The 20,967-nt window shown below is 34.3% G+C and overlaps 1 protein-coding gene across 1 annotated transcript; it reads left to right on the forward strand.

Annotated features, from left to right (window-relative positions):
- The first annotated feature begins 8,282 nt into the window (after window positions 1-8,282).
- On the forward strand, window positions 8,283-18,716 carry LOC102879818 (cysteine-rich secretory protein 2). Its single transcript, XM_006926455.1, has 7 exons — window positions 8,283-8,351; window positions 9,477-9,593; window positions 10,384-10,471; window positions 14,021-14,166; window positions 14,584-14,681; window positions 16,602-16,690; window positions 18,589-18,716. The coding sequence occupies exons 1-7, from the start codon at window positions 8,283-8,285 to the stop codon at window positions 18,714-18,716; spliced, it is 735 nt and encodes a 244-aa protein (XP_006926517.1).
- Window positions 18,717-20,967: the final 2,251 nt, after the last annotated feature.

Below are 20,967 nucleotides of genomic sequence, written 5' to 3' on the forward strand. Positions count from 1 at the left end.
ATATGCAGGCTTTAATTCCTCCCTCTTCTCACTTATTTAGCTTCCATCCTTATAATTATATTATTTTTTTCTTCCCAAGGTAACTCCAACCTTCAATTTTCCAAAAATCAATGAAGACTTTTCATTCTTCATCTGCATAAATTGTACAATAGAATATGACCATGCCTTCCTTTTTAAAACCTATGTTGGCATAGACAAATCTTAATATAGTAAATGTAAATACTCTTTCTACCAAGAGATAAAACTTAGACCCCTTCCTTTTGAGTCTGGGCTGAACTTAGTTGCTCATATCCAAAGTGTAAAATATGAAAAGAGAACAATAGTAACTTTTCAGTAGAGAAATCTGGCAAATGCCATCTTAACCAAGTTATCACAGTTAACATTACCTATAATAAGTCTTGTGGACTCACGTATATCTTTATATAAGATGATAAAAGGGCATTTCATTTCCATGGTATTACTTCCAAAACTTTGTGACCCAAATGTTGTTAAGGGATAAAATGTCAAACAAACCTAAACTAAGAGACATTCTACAAAATATCTCTGACCAGGACTCCTCAAAACTGTCAAAATCATGAGCAATAAGGAAATTCTGAGAAATTGTTACAGACCAGAGGAGATTAAGCAGACGAGAACTAAATAAGATGTGGTATCCTGAATTGGATCCTAGAGCAGATAAAGGTCATTAGTAGAAAAATCAGTGAAATTGGAACAGAGTCTGGAGTGTTTTAATAGTAATGTTGATTTCTTAGTCTTGACAAATGTATCGGGGTAATGTAAGGTGATAACATTAGGGGAAACTGAAACTGGGTACAGAGTACATGGAAATTCTCTGTATTATCTCAGCAAAATTTCTGTAAATCTAAAACTACTTCAGAATAAAAAAATGCATTAAAAAAAAAAAGAAAATCCTGTTTTCATGGCTCCATGACACTTCATACTTTTTCTCTAGATGATCCAGTTATTCTTTCTCAGATTTCCTACCTCACCCAAGTTTGAATTTCTCTATTCCATTGCTAAATGTTTGTCTTTTTTAAGGGCTTTCAGATAATACCAACAATTGGATTGTCAGATCAGACTCACATCCTTATCCAGTGTCAAGCATCACTAATAATTTCAAGGATATGAGTAGTCATGAGGCAAAGGTAAGACCGGGACAGGTTCAAGACCACGAATGTGACTCCCAGATGTTGCCTTTGCAGCACATTTCTTTTTTCTTTTTTTAAATTTTTATATTTTTATTTTTATCAATTAAAGTTGGCATATAGTATTAGTTTCAGGTGTACAACACAGTGATTAGACATTTACATAACCTATGAAATGATCACCCAGATAAATCTGGTAACCATCTGACACATTTTTTAATCTCGAAAGAGATAGACTAATCCTAACTAATCTACTTTCAAAAGCTTTCCATAGATTTCTCAAGTACTTAGGATAATATCCACACTCTTAAACTGACCTGCAAGCAACTGAATGATCTTTTTTATACTTTCCTATCTAATTTCACTTCATTCCACTCTCCCTTATTTTTTATGCTTCAACTACAATGATTTTATTAAATTCTCCCAAGCTCAGGGTATTTGTTTTTGCTATTAGCTCTGTCTGGAAGAGTCATCTTCCTAGTATTTGCTAGAATAGCTTTTTCACATTAAATGCCATTTTATCCAAGAGATTCCTCTGAGTAAATAATCTGAAGGACATACCCCTATTCCCTCTTGTAGCTCTCTATACTTCCTTTCACAGCAATCATCACAATGTGTAATATTCTTCAATCCTGCATTCAACAAATTACATTGAAAACAATTATGACTCAGGTATTTAATTAGGTACTTTGAAATAGAGTAATTGACAAGATAGCCCAAGTTCCAGACTTCATGGAGTTCACACTCCAGTAGAGGAGAGAGAAAGAAAACTATGCATTTTGCAAATAAATCCTAACACAATGTTGGAAGTGACAAGTGCTAAGAACTAAAATGGGCAGGAGGATAGAAAATAATGAGGATAGGCTGAGAGGGAAAAATGTTAATTTAAATGGGATAGGTAAATTCTCTCTGAGGTGATGGAATTGGATTAGGAACACACTAAAAAGCGAGAAAACCAATAAATTTAATGATCAAGAAACTTTCAGACAAAGAGAATAGCGAGTACAAAGCCAATGAGGTAGGAACAAACTTGGGATCTTTAAGAAAAAGCAAGAAGCCTAGAATGGCTAGAGCAGAGTGAGTAAAATAATTTTTTAAATAATTTTAAAAAGGAGTCAGACAAAAAATTAGTCCCATGGCACCTTCTAGGGCAGGTAAAGAATTGGGATATTATAAGTAAACAATGGGATGAATTTTAAATTGTAAAAGGACAAGACTGAAACAAAAAACCAGTTAAGAGATTATTGACTAGAAGAGAGAGAGAGTTAAATTGCACTGGGTTATAGATGTGTGTGTATTTACATAAATATAATATCTATGTACAAATAATTTCAGGATTTTTTGTTTATATCATGACAGAAAACAAGAGAACTATTTCTCAACTCAGGTTAATATTATCTTATGCCAAAGACATTATAAGAAAAGAAAACTGCAGACTATTATTTCTCATGAACATAAATGCAACATATAAAAATGATTATACACCATGACAAAGGAAGGTTACCACAGGAATAAAAGGATGTTTCAGCATTCAAAAATAAATTAATGTGGCATGCCATATTAATAGCATAAAGACATAATCATCACAAAAGATGAAAAAAATGCACTTGACAAAATTTAGCACCCTTAGTGGAAACAATTTTCAGAAAATTAGGAATAGAAGGTAACTACCTATCTTAATAAGGAATACATTACAAAACCCTCCTTATACTTAACTAAGCTTATACTTACTGAATGACCAAATACTTTCTCTTTGTATTACTTTATAGGTAAAAACACTATTGTAGTACTTTTTGATCTGGAATCCACTGTCAGAAATAAGGCAGGGGTTCAATTTGTACCACTTTGTTCACATTTTAAGTTTACAACCAATGCAATAAAATAAAAGAAGTTAATCTATAAATTAGAAAGGTAAAAACTACTTGCAGATTAAAATGATCTTTTTGTAAAAAAATCCAAATGAATGTATAGGAAAGCTACTAGAACAAATAAGTAAGTTTAGCAAGGTCACAAAATTACAGGGTAGAACAAAGAATATCTTACACGTAAAGGAACAGGACAAGAATTACAGTGGATTTCTCATCAAAGTCCATGCAAGAACCCAGTCCTTTCAACTCTCAGGCATCTTGAACTCTACTCCTTTCAGCTCAGCACATTGAGAACTTCTGATTTTACAAGAATATTTAGAAATACCTGTACTCCCTCTCAATAATGAAGATGTACTTTCCATGTACTCTCCAATACGTGTAGACTCTAAATTTACAAACTTTCTTTTATTCTGGACTCAGCTTCCATATTACGTCCATCATCAACACCATTTGTTTATCTTTTCACGTCCAACCTTTTTTCCTGTTTCTATTATTCTAAAATTAAGATGGGAAATGTTACCACACTTTTATTTTTCCTGTCACCAATTTCTCAGCTCCACAAAACATCCTGCAGAGTGCTATCGGTAGCTTTCATGAAATAATATTTGATCACATAATTTCTCAATTCTCTGAACATCAGTGAAATTACTTTCCTACGTTATACAAGAAAAGCAAATCTCCTTAGACTTCTATGCAAAGCTTCCCCAACATTTTCAAAGGCCTATTATAATGACTTAAATATGCCTTTGTGAGACATTGATTTGTCTGTTTCTGCTCTTCTAACGAAGTGTACAAACTCTTTTTTTCCTTTCTGATCAAGTCATATATATTTTTCAAAGCAGTTCAAATGTTACTCTACCATCTAGGTTTTACCCAAATAATATCAAGTCACAGAACTCCCAATTGCTGTATATATTTTCTTTTCCAACTACTTAGCACTAAACTGCACTACCTGGTTATGTTCATATGTATATATCTTTCCCACAGTGCTATAAGTCTTAGAGGAAAGAAATGATGTGTTCTTTTCTCTTCACTCCCTAAGAATCTAAGCCATGTCAATATTTATTCACTCAGCTAATATTTACAAACTGCCACCTATGTAACTAGTATTGTTCTAGAATTTGGAGCTATAGCAATCATCAGGAGAGATATTGTCAATTTCTCAAATACATGTTTACTAACAATATCTATTACTACAATACTCAAATTGCTCTCATTCTGACATAATCCGTGGGAGCAAGTAATAATTACAGATATGGTGTCTCCAAGAATGAAAAATAGGAATATTCGCAGTAAATTATAGACTACTATAGGATAACAATGAATTGTTTTGCCCTAAAGAAAGATGAAATGTACCAAATAAATTATAAAAGGGTGAGCGGTAATTTTGTGGATATAAATATTAAAAATGTTAAATTAATAATCTAAGCAAGATATGATGAAAACATAAATATAGTAGTGAGAAAGAGAGATCTGGGAATATATTTCATAAATAATTAGAAAAGCAAACTGTCAAGAGTTGACTTTGGTTGTAACCATAAGAGTAAAGCAGTCTAGGATGACTTTTAAATTCCAAGATTTTTTTAGTCAGTGGTAGTTGAACTGAAATAACAGTACAGGAAAACTAAAACATTTGTGCATTGGTCACTTGGACTTTTAACACTGCTAAGGGAAAATGGCACTCAGCACCATGAAACATGGCAGTTAGTTATAGTTACAGCTGTTCCTAGATGAGTCTCAAGGTTTGGAATGAGAAATTTCAAGCGTCTTTGCTTGGGGTATACAGCACTAGTGTGTGATTGATGTTAACTCTTGGTTTGACATTTTTAACCTAATCTGTCCTCTAGCTAATGAATTAATCCATTCCTTTAAATCTTGAAAACAACCCAGCACAAAAGAAAACACATCAATTATTCATCTGCCCTGTGTAAAGAGAGTCAACACATCTTCAACCAACCCTGGATACACCTGCCAATCTTGAAGCCAGTAGCCTTGGATCAGGAATTCTGGGCATTCTTCTAAGGCTTGTTTTTGTTATTCTTTTTGAATTTCCTAACCACAAAACTATTATGGAAAGAAGAAGAAAGGCAAGAACGCGAAGCGCTTATGAGCAAACCTGCAAAATGCCAACTTTATGTAACCCCGAGTTCACTGTTGGCACCCCACTGGTGTTGAACTGAAAACTTAAGTATCTATGGACTTCTTCAATCCGCTCTTTAAAATCCGACCCGCGTTAACTCAGATCTTGTCTGTAAAGGAATGCCTCTTTTTCGGCCACCTTCTGAGCATTTCGGGTCCTGATACTATCTCCATCTTCCTTCATACTTTTCAAGTGTTTGAGCAGACATTTACCTTCCTCATCAAGTGATGGTAATGAGAGTAAGCAGTACTCTGCTTTTCACAAAGGGAAAATGTGTAAGATTTTCTCTGGTGCAGCCCTAGAGGGTGATGGAAAAGTTGCAGGAAGAATTCAGTTATCCGCTGTCTGCGCTGATGGCATAAAACTCTATGACGTTGCGGGCGTGCGCAGATGGCTGGGTATTTCACACACACTGTAGGAGGGATGAGCTGCAGCCAGTCTCTGGCTCCCGCCCTAACGCGGAAAGATCTGGGCTCTGGAGTCAGGGTAAGAATTAGAGCAGACTGGGAAACGAAATGACCAGGGCCGGAGAGGTGGGTGAAGACAGGGGAGAGAAAGATCTATGAGCAGAGGGGCATTCTGATAACCATGTGCTTCTGGCACTCTGCACATCATCCTCTGATTCAGTGCAGAGAGATAGAGTGTTTCCTTGGGTTGCTTAATGTGGATCCACCAACCGTTGACCATGCCTCTCTACGTTTATCCTATTGAAACTCTTTACCTATCTTAAAAGATAAATCATTCTATTTACATGAAAAGCTCTGAGTCATAGCAGAAGGCTGAAGTCATGTCTAAATCTGGCCTCTTATGAGGTTAAATTAAAAATTTTAGCTGCTTATGTTTTGAATGCAGTTATTAGAAATTGTATATTAAAACGATTAGAATTGTGGGTGTCGAATCTTCTAGACTTGTGTCATCTACTGGCTTCTAGAAAAAGACATAAAGAGAAAGAGGTGTGATCCCAGATCCTTGTAGTAAATACTCACTATGTGGATAACTACTCACGGAAATTATCTTCTAAAGAACTGTGTGGGTTAAAGGCCTGGATGAGGAATTGGGAGTCTTGAAAATATGTTATGACATTCCAAGGCAGTAAGTCAACAAATAAAGCGAACTTCTTTAAGAAGCCCACTTCTTTGCTAGTGTCCAAATGAAATACCAGGACATCAAAACAATCTGATCTTAGAAGGGAATTATGGTCTTAATGGTGAGTTGAAATAAAGTATTAGAGAACAAATAAAATATTAGAGTCAAGTTTTAAGTTTGTGACAGACATTATTTTCAACCTATCCTTCACATTTTTATTTTAAATATCTTCTTTTCCCTTTTCTAGGATTATGAAACCATACACCATGCTCTTCCTATAGACACTCTAGGAGAACCATGTTATCCTGGTTTTAAAACACCTGCAAGAAAGGGCACAGTACTTTTGTATTAGTAAGTAGCAAGGGAAAAAATGGTAGCCAGCTTTTCAACTATGTATGAATATAGGTTTAAATGAATAAAATATGATCATTTTTTTCTTTGAATATATTCTCATCAAAACTGTTATCATTTTCATTGTTGCAACAAAGATAATTATAGGTTGGGTGAGTGGGGAGGGGAGAGGAGAGTAGGATGGAGGAGTATGTGGCATAATGGTCTTTTGAATTATGAAATTGTGGGTCATCTAATGCAGACCTACTGAATAAGCTATACAAATTTTCAGGCCCATGTATATGCCTTTTAATGAGCTGATGAGGGTACGACAGCCAGGGTACATCATTTTTCTAAAGCTAGCCAGAAGATCTCTACTAGAACTGGCCTTTAAACATTTGAATCTTTGAGTATACTGATTTTTTTTTCCTATAACACCTGGAAGTAACAACAGTTCTTATAAACACTTCTAGAATTAGCAATTCAATCAAACAACATGCATTTATGGAATGATCTTATGAACTCCAAAACTACCACATGTTGCAAAAGATAATAAAAATATTAATAATTTTTATTTATTATTATATGCCAGGCATTGTAATAGATGTTTTATGCATATTATACCTTTCAGTTTTCAAAGCAAACCCATGATATGATAATCCACATTTTACAGAAGAGAAAATTGAATATCTGAGAGGATTTCCCAGAACTGAAGTTTCCAAAGGCTATGCTCTTAACCAATAAGCTACAGAAGTTTGGTAACTGGGAATCAAGCATCATAGAAAGCAGAGCCACAGGAGTTTATCTGTAGGTTGGGACCCTGGTTACCTTCATGGTGATCAGCCAGTCTTCAGTGGTTATTAAAAAAACACCAAAAAGGCCAAAAAGGCAGTATACAGATTTTAATGTGCCTTAAAAGAGGAGAGGGCTAGTTAGGGAAGGAGGGCAAACTTTACTTATGTTAAAAGCTATCTTGGAACCGAATGATGTCAAAAACAATATTAGACAACTGGCAATGAAATTTGAAGATAATGGGATAAAAAATTCTATTTCAGAGGTTTATTTACACAACCAGAATTTGCTAAAACAGAAATAAGTGTAATACATATTGTGCTCTAAACTTCTTTTCACCTTCCTTCTTCCTAGAAATAAAACAGATATTTCATCCTGCTCTGAGAACCAACAGTAAGTGATAACTCATTTATTTTAATGTGAACATATTTTTCACCAATGGTAAAATATTTTTAATAAATCTATCCATGATCTTCAAAACTACTTTTTATTGAAAGAATTATCTTATTAATTTTACTCTTTTACTCACTATATCAAATTGAAACTTAAATAAATTCTTTACATTTCCTTCTAAAATAGATAATATAAATATTCCCATGTTTATGACTTTGAAACACACTAGAACTGTAATAGAAAAATATAAAAGTATGATAATTTGAATATATATATATACTTGAATATATATATTTCAAGGGCATTGGTCAGGTTCTTCAGTTTATATTTTCTTGTCCCTATCAGAGACAAGGTTGTTTCTACCATGATCCTACTGGAACTATATGACACTCTTTTCCTGTTATGTTATAAATTAGGAATCACAGTTCCTTTGAGATAACCATGATCATTTCATTGATTTTTCCCTCTTAGTCCATGTATAACATATTTTAATGCAGACCTTTGTTCTCTTTGACTTACCTCCCAGCAATGGCTTTACTCCCAGGAGTGGTATTTCTGGTTGCTGTGCTATTTCTATCTTCACCCACAGAAGGAAAGGTAAAGTTAAAGGTGGGAAATTTTTCCAGAGCTATCCAGGCAACTTTGTGGGATGGCAAGGCACTTTGAGAGCAGAAAGAGTAAGAGTGTCTGGTAATACAAAGCACTCATTGATAGCGTAGAGCAATTAACATCATTATCTAGATGAAAGTCTAAGGCTGAGCTATCCAGTATAGTAGTAATGAGGCACATTGGCCACTGAACCCTTGAAATGTGGCTTGTCAAAAACAAGATGTACTGTAGGTGTAAAATACACACCAGATTTCAAAAGAAAAGGAAAAGATCTCATTAATAATTTTTATATTGAATACATGATGAAATATTATTTTGGACAATTGTAAATTTAGGTCATCAAATTTCATAATTTGATAATTTCATAATTTCAAATTACTCTGCCTCCAGATTTAGACGCCCCCACATACACACAAAGGTTAAACCAAAAATATCAGCACCTTGTTTAATACCTTAATTATATATTTGTTACTAAAAGGAACAAAGTCAGCACTAGTCCATTAATTAGATGGCTTTGCTCTCCTCATACTGTTTTGGAGATTTGTTTAATATTGTAAAATTGTTTTTTGAGTGGCTCCATAAAATCCACCCACGATAAGTAGAGTAATTTTTCTAGAATATTGAATGCACTTTTACTGGGCCTAAACATTATTTTCTTAATTCATTTTAAATACATTCTTTCTCTAAATACAGATACCATGTCAGGTCAAAGTTCTCATTAAAGTTTAGGATGAATCTTGAGCTCTACCCTTATTCCTCCTGCTGCAACCTTATTAAATAAGAATAAATACGTTTTAATGTTCTTATTATCCAACATTTTTATTATAAAATATTACCATTCATATGTCATATTAAAAGTTCCCTTGAAACTGGAAATTGGCATTTGTGGCCTCAAAGGATTTTTTAATTTGTCATGCCATGAATTACATCTGCATTCTCAAATCTTCAAATTACTTCTTTACTGTTTGTCAATGCTTAATTTTTGGCAATGCTTAACTAATATTGGCTTGAACTGAACACTTTTTAAAGTGATCTTTGTTCCCTTGAATTAACTTACTCTCGTATGCAATTTTCAAAAATGTTAAAAAATACTTCAACTTTATTTCTTTTTAGGATCCAGCCTTTACTGCTTTGTTAACCACTCAATCACAAGTCCAAAGAGAGATTGTAAATAAACACAATGAACTAAGGAAATCAGTCTCTCCACCTGCCAGCAACATGCTAAAGATGGTAAGAGGGAGTAATATCAAGAAAGTGGTGTGAACCAGTGGTGGTATGAGCAGGCAGCTGGTAACTGGCATCTCATAAGTGCTTTGTGGCTTGGAAAGTTCTGCCTCTATTTTACTATTTCATTTGAACTGTGTCATGAGCAGAGCATAAGTTCTCAATTTTCCTTTATAATGGTTATGGTTAAATAACTTGTCAAAATTACAGGCCTATTAAGTTGAGAAGGCAGAATTAGAAGCTAAATCTTCAGACGTTAAATATGAAGCTGTTATATTTTTTGTTCACTATCCTTCCTAGTCTAAAAGAAAGAAATCCTCTTTCCTTCAAGATAAGTGCCATTTAGGGTAAATAGCCCAATTTCCAGGGCATAGTCCCTAAAAAACAAATATCTACCATAGGAATGCAATGGGCTGCAAATGGAATTGGAAATAATGTAGGTCTGCTTATTACTATTGAAATATAATACTTGAGATGTTGATCAGTATTTAGAGTAGCATCATTACTAAAAATCCTAGGTGTGGCTTCTGTGCTATCATAAATAGTCAGATATTATTGTATTAGATATTTCTCTCATTAGACACATTACCTATGGACTATCTTCTCATTGAAACTGGCATTGGGTGGAGAAAGACACACCAAAAAAAAGAAAAAAGAAGATATTTTAATACCAGTGACAGATAATATATTTACAGAAGTTTTAAAGGAGTGCAAATCAATCTACCAATCAGATTATAATGCAAATGCTTTGTTGAAGTTGAATTTTTAAGTGTATTTTTTTTCTTCTGACATTTAGGAATGGAGCAGAGAAGCAACAGCAAATGCCCAAAAGTGGGCAAACAAGTGCACTTTAGAACACAGTAGTGCAGAAGACCGAAAAACTAGTATGTAAATTAGTAAATATTTATTGAACAAATGAACAAATAAAGTAACACTGGAAAATAAAATAGAACAGACCATTCTAGGGTGTTGCATTAAGAAGACATTTTGAATAAATGTTGCTTATACTTTTGTCTTTTTGAAATCACTGTATATAGAGAGATAATTATGATAAGTGCAATTTTATGTGTGTTGATTGTTTATGCTACACAGTTTCTCAAGCAGTATCTCATTTGTTCCTCTCAACCAGCTCATGAGTAAACAGGTCATGCATCACCATTTTCCAAGTTTTAAAAATTAGAAAACTAGAACATGGGAGGAAAGACTTAACCAAGAATACAACCTGAAGTACTAACATATATTGGAAAGATAACAAGGCTTTCTGATTTCTAACTCACTGCCCTTTTGTGATATTGTATAGCCATTTGGTGTTCTGAAATCTATTTATTTTGTATTTATAAAATATATTGAATTATGTTGAGTTGTTCCTAAACTTTGCTCTAAAAATATTTAACTTTTAATCAGGATGAATATTTGGGGTAAAAAATTTTTATAGCAGAAAAGTATTTTATGTAGACTATGTGCTTATAATGTATAGAATAATAAATTCAAAAACATGTCATAAGAACATATCAAGGATCAAAAAGCTATGAGGAAAAACATTTGTATGCATAAACTTTACATAAAATATTTATTTACATTATCAAACATGATATACATATAGATAAGCTTGATTTGAAGGTAATGGATAATTTACCTGTGATTTCAGTAGAACTATTATTCTTTATGTTGTTGATGCTAATGTTATAATAAAATCATGAAGAGAGTTGACTGTATTCAGTAGAAGATTGAAACAAATGGTCTTAAAGATCCAAGTCTACTGTTAGATGCTTAGTTTTTATTCTTCCTTATTAAAGGAAATAATAAATTTCAAGCCATCAAAATGTAAGTACTAAGAGAGGGCTTGAAAAATATAGGGAAAAGTTCCTGGGGTACAAGGCGCTTCTTTATTATTTTTTTATTTAATGCTGTTGTTTAAGAACACAACATGAGATCTACCCTCTTAACAAGTGTTTAAGTGTGTAATACACTATAGGTACAATGTTGTACAGAAGATCTCTACTGTACAAGAAGAGCTTGTTCATCATACTTACCTGATTTTTTTGCCATTGATTAGCAACTTCCGATTTCTCCTTCCTCCCAGCCATTCCACTCTTTAATTCTGTAAATGTGACTATTTTAGATACTTCACAAAAGTGGAATCATGCAGTAGCTTTCTTTCTATGACTTATTTCACTTAGCATAACATCATAAAGGTTCATCCATATCACATGTTGCAAAATTTCTTCCTTTATTAAGGATGACTAATATACCATTGAATGTATATATCACATTCTGCTTATTCATTCATCTGTTGGTGGACATTTGGTTGTTCCTACATCTTGGCTATTGTGGATACTGCTGCAATGAACATCAGTTTGCTAATATCTCTTCAAGATCCTGATTTCAATTCTTTTGTATAATGCTCAATTCTTTTGTATAATGCTCAGAAGTGAAATCGCTGGGCCATTTGGTAGTTCTATTTTTAATTTTTTGAGGAACCTCTTTAGTGTTTTCCATAGCAGCTACACCATTTTGCATCGTCTCCAACAGTGTACTAGGATTTTACCTAGTACTCCACATTCTCATAATCATTTGTTGTCTGGTTTTTTGTTCATTTGTTTGTTTGTTTTATAATAGATATCCTGACAGGTGTAAGATAGTACCTCATCGTAATTCTGATTTGCATTTCCCTGATGATTATCTTTTCATATACCTGTTGGCCATTTTTACATGGTCTTTGGAGAAATGTCTATTCAAGTCCATTGCGGTCAAAAAAGATGCTTAATTCCTCAGGCAGCCCCCAGAAATGATGGACTTTGGACATTCCATACAATTCTTTTCCTCCCCAGGGAGAGTCTAGGAGCTGAGGTTTTTTGTTTGCTCACTCTGTGCTGGACTGGGAGGGAGAGACTATGGCAACTGCCAGCCCAAATTCCTGTGTCTTCACTAGCCCCAGGCTAGATTATGCTAGGTCTTGTTAGCATTCCCAGACAGGAAAGTTATAAGCCAGTCTTTGGGGCAGCTTCTGGAAATTTGTGGCATTACTACCAACCTTTTCCCTTCCCAGAGAGAAGCAAGCAGTTATGGTTTTTGTCTGCTTCCTCTGTGCTGAGCTGGGAAGAAGAGCTATGGCATCTACTAAACCAAAGCACCTTCTCTGCTCTCCCCCAGGGGCTAAGACCGTGCCAAACCAATCAGAGCTCCAAGACTGGCAAGACAGGCCAGTTCTTTGGATAGCCCTGGAGAAACTGGAACGTTGGACACTGATCAACTCTTTGCCTCCCAAGGGGGAAGCTGAGAGCTATTTTTGTATTCGCTTGCTCTGTGCTGAACCAGAAGCAGCAATTATGGTATCTACCAGTCCAAGCCACCATATCCATTCTCCCTTGGGTATCTAGCCTGAGCCTGACACTCAGAGCTCCAAGACCAGTAAGACAGAAGCCAGCCCTCTGGAGAGTCCCCTAGGAAAAGTTGAGATGCTGAACAAATGAACCAAGTCATTCCCTCCCCTGGGAGGACCTGCGAGCTTGGAGGTCTCTTCCTAATTATATGGCACTGTGCTGAGAATAAGGCTTCTAGCAAGAGGGTATTCCAATCTCCCTACAGGCTTAAGGGAGTCTGGTTTCATATTTTCCCAGTGTATGGGAGCCTTTCAATTAGCTTTTGGATTTCTCACAAGGGCAATTTTGTTCATGAACTGTTGTTGAATTGGTGTGTTTGTTGAGGGAAGGAAGCCTAGGGATTCCTACTCCACCATCTTGTTGATGTCACTCTCTGCAAGGTCCTTTTTGCTTAACTCTCTGAGGAGTATTTGACCTGGTGACATTCTGATTTGTAGAATTTAAAAAGATCCAAATTTTTGAAAATTGTCATCCCTCCTGATGTCGGTTGCTTGATTGGGGTTCTTTTTTTTACACTTAAAATCTATATAATTTTAATAACCAATGTCATGATTGGGTTCTTAAAGATTGCCTATAAAGTTTTTTTCCCCACAGTTCACACAAAATTATAATCATAAACATTTTATTCAGGGTCCTATATGTGAAAAAAAACTCATAATATGGGAAAGAAGGGGAGAGAAAGAATAAAAGTTGGTTGCTGCCTTTCCAAGCTTACAATACAAAGCTGAGAGCACATGAGGCATTGTACATGTGAAGAATTTAGCATGAAAAAGAATGCATCTTGACAACCCCGAGGGAAAAAATTTTTAAAGAATAAGATCTTCTCAACCTATTCAAAGTTTTACATGTTGAGACCACCCTCACTGTGCTAAGCATATCTGTCTTCTATTCAGTTTTATAGCTGAGAAGAAATAGAAGCACCTTTTTAATGTATTTAATCAATACTGGCAAATATAGTCACTATGAAAGGCAACATTCTTGTGTTCGTATAGTTGATTTCTTTTGCTATTGCATGCTTTACAGCTTTCCTCATGATCTGTTCCATCTTAGGTACAAAATGTGGTGAGAATCTCTATATGTCAAGTGACCCTACTGCCTGGTCAAATGCAATCCAAAACTGGTATGATGAGAGCCACAATTTTGTCTATGGCGTAGGACCAAAGAGTTCCAGTGCAGTAGTTGGACATTATACCCAGGTAAAGAGAACAAATAAAAATATTTCTGCTACAAGTGCTCTAATATAGAAAATTTCTCCAAATTATGAACAACTTTAGTGTTTAATTTGGGGAAAGGAGCCTGAGTAGGTATAATAGAGCCTTGGCAATTGGCTGATACTTCAAGTAGAAATATCATTTTTTTCCCATGGCCTGCAAAACTCTTGGTTGGGAAGTGCATTTTGTACTTTTCCAACATTATAAATGGATAAAGTAGTGAATGTACATGAAATTTTAACATTTTAAAAGTTTGTGACTTTGTATCAATAATTTAAATATTTCCATTAGATACACAGCTACAAACTATAGTAGTAACATTTTTTTTCAAGTTTTTATTTGCTATTTGTTTTTTAATTTTTTTTCCTCAATGTACTCATATATTCTCTTATGGATTTATAGGTTGTTTGGTATTCATCTTACCGTGTCGGATGTGGAATTGCCTATTGTCCCAATCAAGATAATCTAAAATACTACTATGTTTGCCAATATTGTCCTGCGTAAGTATGCACTTTAGCGTTGAATGTCCATAATTCTATCTGCAATTTCATATTTAAAAATCTCATATATTAAACAAGCCAAAAAAAAATATTTCAGTGAAGAGAAGGCATAAATCTTTGAAAATGCTCTTTAAGGTAAGATACATTCAACTTATCAAAGAAAAGACCAAGTTCTTAGGTCCAAATATAAAATCTGAAGCTCTCTTTCTTCAATTATAAAGTGATATCTTTTCTATTGCCTTTCCCTAGGGCTTAAGGTTATTCCATGAGCTTGTGTAGTGTGTATTTCTCTAGATTTGGTATCTTCAGTTTTCACTAATTTCACACTCTAAGAGGGTAGAAGCTTGATGGTTATACAAGGGGTAGTAGTGGATTAGCAAATAGATGATGGCAAATTGTGATTTCAGGCTTTTCTGCTAAAATGTTCCCACTCCTGTTTATATAAAAACAACAACATTTTTATCATTAAAAATCCATTCTTTTGAGATTCAAAGGTTTTTCAAGAGATCTTTAATATATTTCAGAGTTCAGAAAAAGTTAACATCTTAAGTCTTTGTTTCTCTACAGTTTTCACACCAAAAAAAAACTCGATTAACAACTTATCCATAAGGTCTTGATTTATAGCAGGAAACATGCTGTTTCGTCAAGCAATGTCTGAAGTCGTCTACAATAAATCCTATGAATATACTGAAGATCTAATCTCAACATATCTGTCAGTCTTAATTTTTTTAGTGTTTGAAATTCCTTATGACTAGAGGCAGGGGAGCCCCCAAAGTCTCCCACAGGATTTATTTTGAGATTATGGTTAACCTGGGGATATGGATCTCTTTTTTGAGAAGATTGACTTCCAAAGTCATTTTCCCACTTGCATCTATTAGAGTTTAGTAGAAAGAATTGGAAAGTCCTAAGAGAGTACACCCAAACTCACTGCCTCGCTGTGAGAGGGTAGGCATCTGAAGCCAGGCATCTGAAATTAGTATTGGAGTGAATAATAAGGAGAAGCAGAGGTGAGAAAACTTTCAGAACACTTTTATATCTATTTTACAATTTTCCAAGGGCTCACATACATACAGCTATATTCTGTGTAGAGAGACTGAAATTCAAATGTATTGCCTTGGGCCATTAGCCCACTTGACACTATTGAAATCTGCACTTGCATGCATTTTCAAATTAATTAAATGACCAATACAATAATAATTATCAGTGAGTTACCAGTTAGTTCTTGTAAGGTGATTATATCCTGGATATTGGTGTTTATTCGAAACTTTTTTTAAAACTAATATTCTTTGTTTAATAAACAAAAATTTCTCACACACTGCCTCTAGAATCTCACCAACTTTCCCCAGCTCTCCCTGCCCCCATACACGTACACCATTAACTCCTTAAATATCACTATTCCTATATAGAAGTCTATGCGTATGTGTGTGTACCTATATAATACTCATACTGTAGTTTTACTGTCCTTAGTCCATATTAGAGAAATTATGGTATTTTATCATCTTTCAAATATAAGATGATATTGTAACATCGAGTATTCTTTTTCTTACTGCAACTGCCTGCCCCCAGGAGTTTCTCCTGTCTCTCTAGGAAACATGCTCTACCCCTAGCCAGCACACTGGGGTATACTGACTTAACAATTTGAGTCTACTGTGAGATGAAGATAGTGTTGAAAATTTTAGGGTTTAGTTATTCAATTTAGTTATTCAACCTGCAAAATTATAGTCAAGGAGATGGGTCAATGTGTAAAGTTATTTTCTTAATTTGGAGTTTATCTGAATCACACATTGAGAATTATAATTTTTCAGTTTTGTTACATATCTGAAAAATTGAATAACTATATTTGGTGACTGATGCTACCCTTGAACTATAAATTAAACAGCCAAGTGAAAAATATTTGACATTATATATTTTAAATTTCAGTGGTAATAATGTGAGTAAAAAGAATACCCCTTACCAACAAGGAATACCCTGTGCCAGTTGCCCTGGTAACTGTGACAATGGACTATGCAGTAAGTTTGAAGTGATTAACCTGCTATTATAATAAAAAATTGATATTTTTTTCTTTTTGTATGTTAAGAAATTTCCTTAAGTTACCAATTTAAATGTCTTTATGCAAAAGAAAAGAGATTATTCAACAGTGTATGTGTTTAATCTTTTTATACACTTTAATAATCTACATGTTTTTGTAATGAAAAATACTATATGTAACATAATGAAACATCTGTTGTCAGTATGTTTGTGGGACTATGAAGAGCTTACTAATAGTAACTATACATGTTTCTGGTAACTAGTTCAAAGTTAGTATTATTAGACCAAAGGAGGTATTTTGAAAGAATGAAATGTAGAAATATACAGATGTGAGATAAAATTATGGCTGGTCTAGACAGACAAACAATGTTTCTTTTGTGCTAATGAGTTCATCATGCTGATTACCATGCTTTTTTGTAGTGTAATTGAAATCATAGCATTTGACTTAATGATCATTTGCCTTAAAATTTGAAAGTAGTTTTATGCATGTTTTTAATGACAATATCCAACCTGTATACAGTATTGGGTCATCGAACCCACAAACATATTGCTACAAAAGGAGAGAATGAAACAAATGTCATATTTATCATTTCTAAACACATCATAAAAAGATGTAAGAATAGCTATTTCCTCTGTTAGTTGATATACTTCTCTTAAAGTTATGAACAATAGAGTTGGCCTATTCACTGAGATTTTTAAATGCATTCACTTTTAGTTAACATTCTTTCTGACTGAATTCTATAGGTATAATTCAGAATATTTATGGCATCAAAGTTATAAATCAACTAAAGGAGAAAAAAGTTGAATATTAATATCTCTGCTGAACGCTATTTGCTAAGAAGCTTGGAATTTACCCTATTAGGGATAAGCAGTCCATTGAAAGAGTTTAAATGTAAGAGTGACAGAGTCAGAATCATGTTTTATAAAAAGCTTGCTAGCAATAGTATGTAGAAACAATTGGACAGAAGCTAGCTAGAAAACTTTGAAAAAATATGGGTTGAAAAACAAAAAGGATGTCTTTACTGCATCACTGGCAAAATAAAGGAAGAGAAATGTACTGAGTTGAGAGAAAAGAAGTAGAATAGCCAGTATTCATTACCTGTGCTGGTTGAGTGCTGGTCAGAAGTAGAAAAAGAGTTCAGATTGATTCAGTCTAAAGTGCTGAGTAGGAGAACCATTTCACTAAGATTGTGGAAGGGATACAGGGAGACAAAACTCAGGAATTGTGAGAGTTGTGGGTAGTATGAGTCTAGTTTGAGATCTGTTGAGTTTAAGGCCCCTGGGGAACACCCAAGAAGTATCAGAAGAAAAAAGGGCACATTATCACTGTTTTGCATCTTTATCTTTCCATAGAAATCACTTTCTCCAGGAAGAAAACATTGACATCTAAAGCAGTGCTGTCTAATAGTATGAAACGATGGAAATATTTTGTTAGCATCTGCCTTAAAATAGCCACTAATCACATGTGGCCTTTGAACACATGAAATGTGGCTAGTAAGATTAAGAAACTAAAATTTTAATTTTATCTAATTTAGAATAATTTAAATTTAAATAGCTGCATGTGGCTAGTGGCTCTCATATTAGACTCTGCAGGTGTAGAGAGATTTATTTATATTCATTTTACTGTCTTTGATAGGGAGAAAAGTAGGTCAATTCATTTTAGAAACATATCACCATTTTCAAAATAAAAAAAGTGGTGGATTAATCAGTGAGCTCAACTGAGTAAACTATATGTCCCTCAAGAAGTAAAAGGCCCATCACAGAGTAAGAAAACTTGACTTTTTGTCCAATCCACCCTCCTATGCACTTTGAATGTATAAATTATTTTGCCGCTACTAAAGAAAATTATAAGGATATAACTAATCTGCTTTTGTTACAGCCAATAGTTGCGAGTATGAAGATCTCCTTAGTAACTGTGATTCCTTGAAGGCAACAGCTGGCTGTGACCATGAACTACTCAAAGAAAAGTGCAAGGCAACTTGCCAATGTGAAAACAAAATTTACTGAAATACTCATCATGCATTGTGCAAGAGTGAGTGGAGAAGGGCTGCATGATTTAATAGACACATAACAGAGCTGAAACTGTAGGCATGTTAGAAATTTGATTGTGAACAGTAATACCTCTTTTTCTCTTGGATCTTCACGGAAATCTCTTTCATAAATCGATTTATAAAAGCAGCGAAGTCCATGACGACAGCTTTGGGACTTCAATATACATTTGGTACTTTAAAGTTAATGAATTGAACCAAGTTGGGAATTTTTAAAGTTGTTTAACCACAGGACTTAGGTCACTAGAACTTCAAATTAAAATGAAGAATTACCTGTTTCCTGAAACAATATGCAAAAAATAAAAAAAAATTAACATCATTGTCATTTGTACTACATGATTTTTTACATAAATAAAGAATAAATACAAAGACTAACAGAAGTAATTAGCTTTTAAAATAAAGAACTTATCTAAGCAATCACATAGATGTGATTCTTGTGCAATATTTTACAGTATTCATAATTTTATCTCTAGCTAGATTCAGCCCACATAAATGATTATACAGAACAAAATATTTACCTATAAAATTAATCTTGATAACCAAAAAAAAAAATGAGTCAGTTCTATTCTTATTTGCTTTTTGCTTTTTGACATTTTGATCTCCTCCCTACTGGCTTAGTTGACCTAAAAAAAAAATATTACCTAACAGCATATACAAATATACCTCCCTCCTCAAAAGAAAACAATAGTAATAAATACTTTAGAGAGATTTACCATTTATAAGTCTGCACATATTCTCATTTGAGACTGAAAACAACAGGGTCAACAATGCTTTTTTTAAAAAAAAAGCAATAAAAATACTGAAGATTTGAACAGAGACTTCAAAGAATATATACAAATGGCAAGTGAGAATATAAAAAGATGTTCAACATCATTAGTCATTACAGAAATGCAAATTAAAAACACTGCGAGATACCAATATACAAGTAATAAAATGACTAGAATGAAAATGACTATACAAAGTGTTGATGAAGTTGTGGAGGAACTTCATCAACAGTTGTTGTGGATCCATCATATACTCCTCTTAGGAATATAAAGTCATGCAATTGCTTTAGAACTCACGTCTTCAGATTCTTAAAAAGTTATATACCTATCATCTGATCAAGCCTTTCCATTTTTATGTACCCAAGAAAAAAACATATGTCCATTTGAAGACTTGTATGTGAGCATGCATATAAGGTTTATTAGTAATAGCCAAAACCTAGAAATGTTTATTCACAGGTGGCTGGATAAACAAATTACAGTACATGCATATAATGGAGTACTACTTGACAAATAAAAAAATGAACTATTCATATTCTCAACAATGTTGATGAATCTCAAAATAATTAAACTGAGTGAAAAAAGACAGAAGTATACATACTGTGTGATTCCATTTATATAAAACTAGAAAATGCAAACTATATTGACAGAAAGCAGATCAGACTTCATTTATAAATTATACTCATTTATAAAATGAGTATAATTATTATATGCATTGCATAAGGAATTTGGTAAAATTTAATGATAAAGGTAAGCATTTAAAATAACATTGTTGGTTTGAAGAGTGGTATCAGCAAATGGTGGCATAAGAATTTCTAGCACTCATCTTCCACTCAAAACCATAATTTTGAACAATCTGCATGCAAAAATACTTTCACCAGAGCCAAGAATTTCAGGTAAGGGATTACAGCAACTGGGAGAAGCATAGAAATAAATAAGAAAAGACACACTGAGGAGGGAAGGAAAGATAGATTCACACTATTCTCATTCCTGTCTCCCAATCCTGGGCAGTCCATTGCAGAGAGAAATACCTTTTCTGTGGGAAAAGTGGAGTGAAGTAAGTGCCTGACTTCATCATAGACCTCAGAGCCAGCCCACCCCAGAACCAGGCCAACTCCTGCAGCCCTGCAGGGGTCCCTGCAGGGTTCTATAAACCCAGGCCCCCAAGTCACCCTGTGCCTGTGGGCTCCAGAGACCCTCTGCAGCTCCCCAGTGACCCCAGGCAGCTCCTATAGCTCCAGGCTCCTGGCAGGCTCCTGTGATCTCAGGTTCTTAATCCACCCTGGCACCAGTCGGCTCCCATAGCACCAGGCTTCCAGTGGGCTCCCATGAACTCAGGCTCCCAGCATACATTAGCACCAGACAGCTCCCAAGGCCTAGGCAGTTCCTGTGGCACAAGGCTCCAGGTCTTGTCTTCAAGGAGTGCATTCACATGGTCTCCTTGCCTTC

Source organism: Pteropus alecto, unplaced genomic scaffold (assembly GCF_000325575.1).
Source record: "Pteropus alecto unplaced genomic scaffold, ASM32557v1 scaffold7, whole genome shotgun sequence".
In the NCBI taxonomy this organism is placed as follows: Eukaryota; Metazoa; Chordata; class Mammalia; order Chiroptera; family Pteropodidae; genus Pteropus; species Pteropus alecto.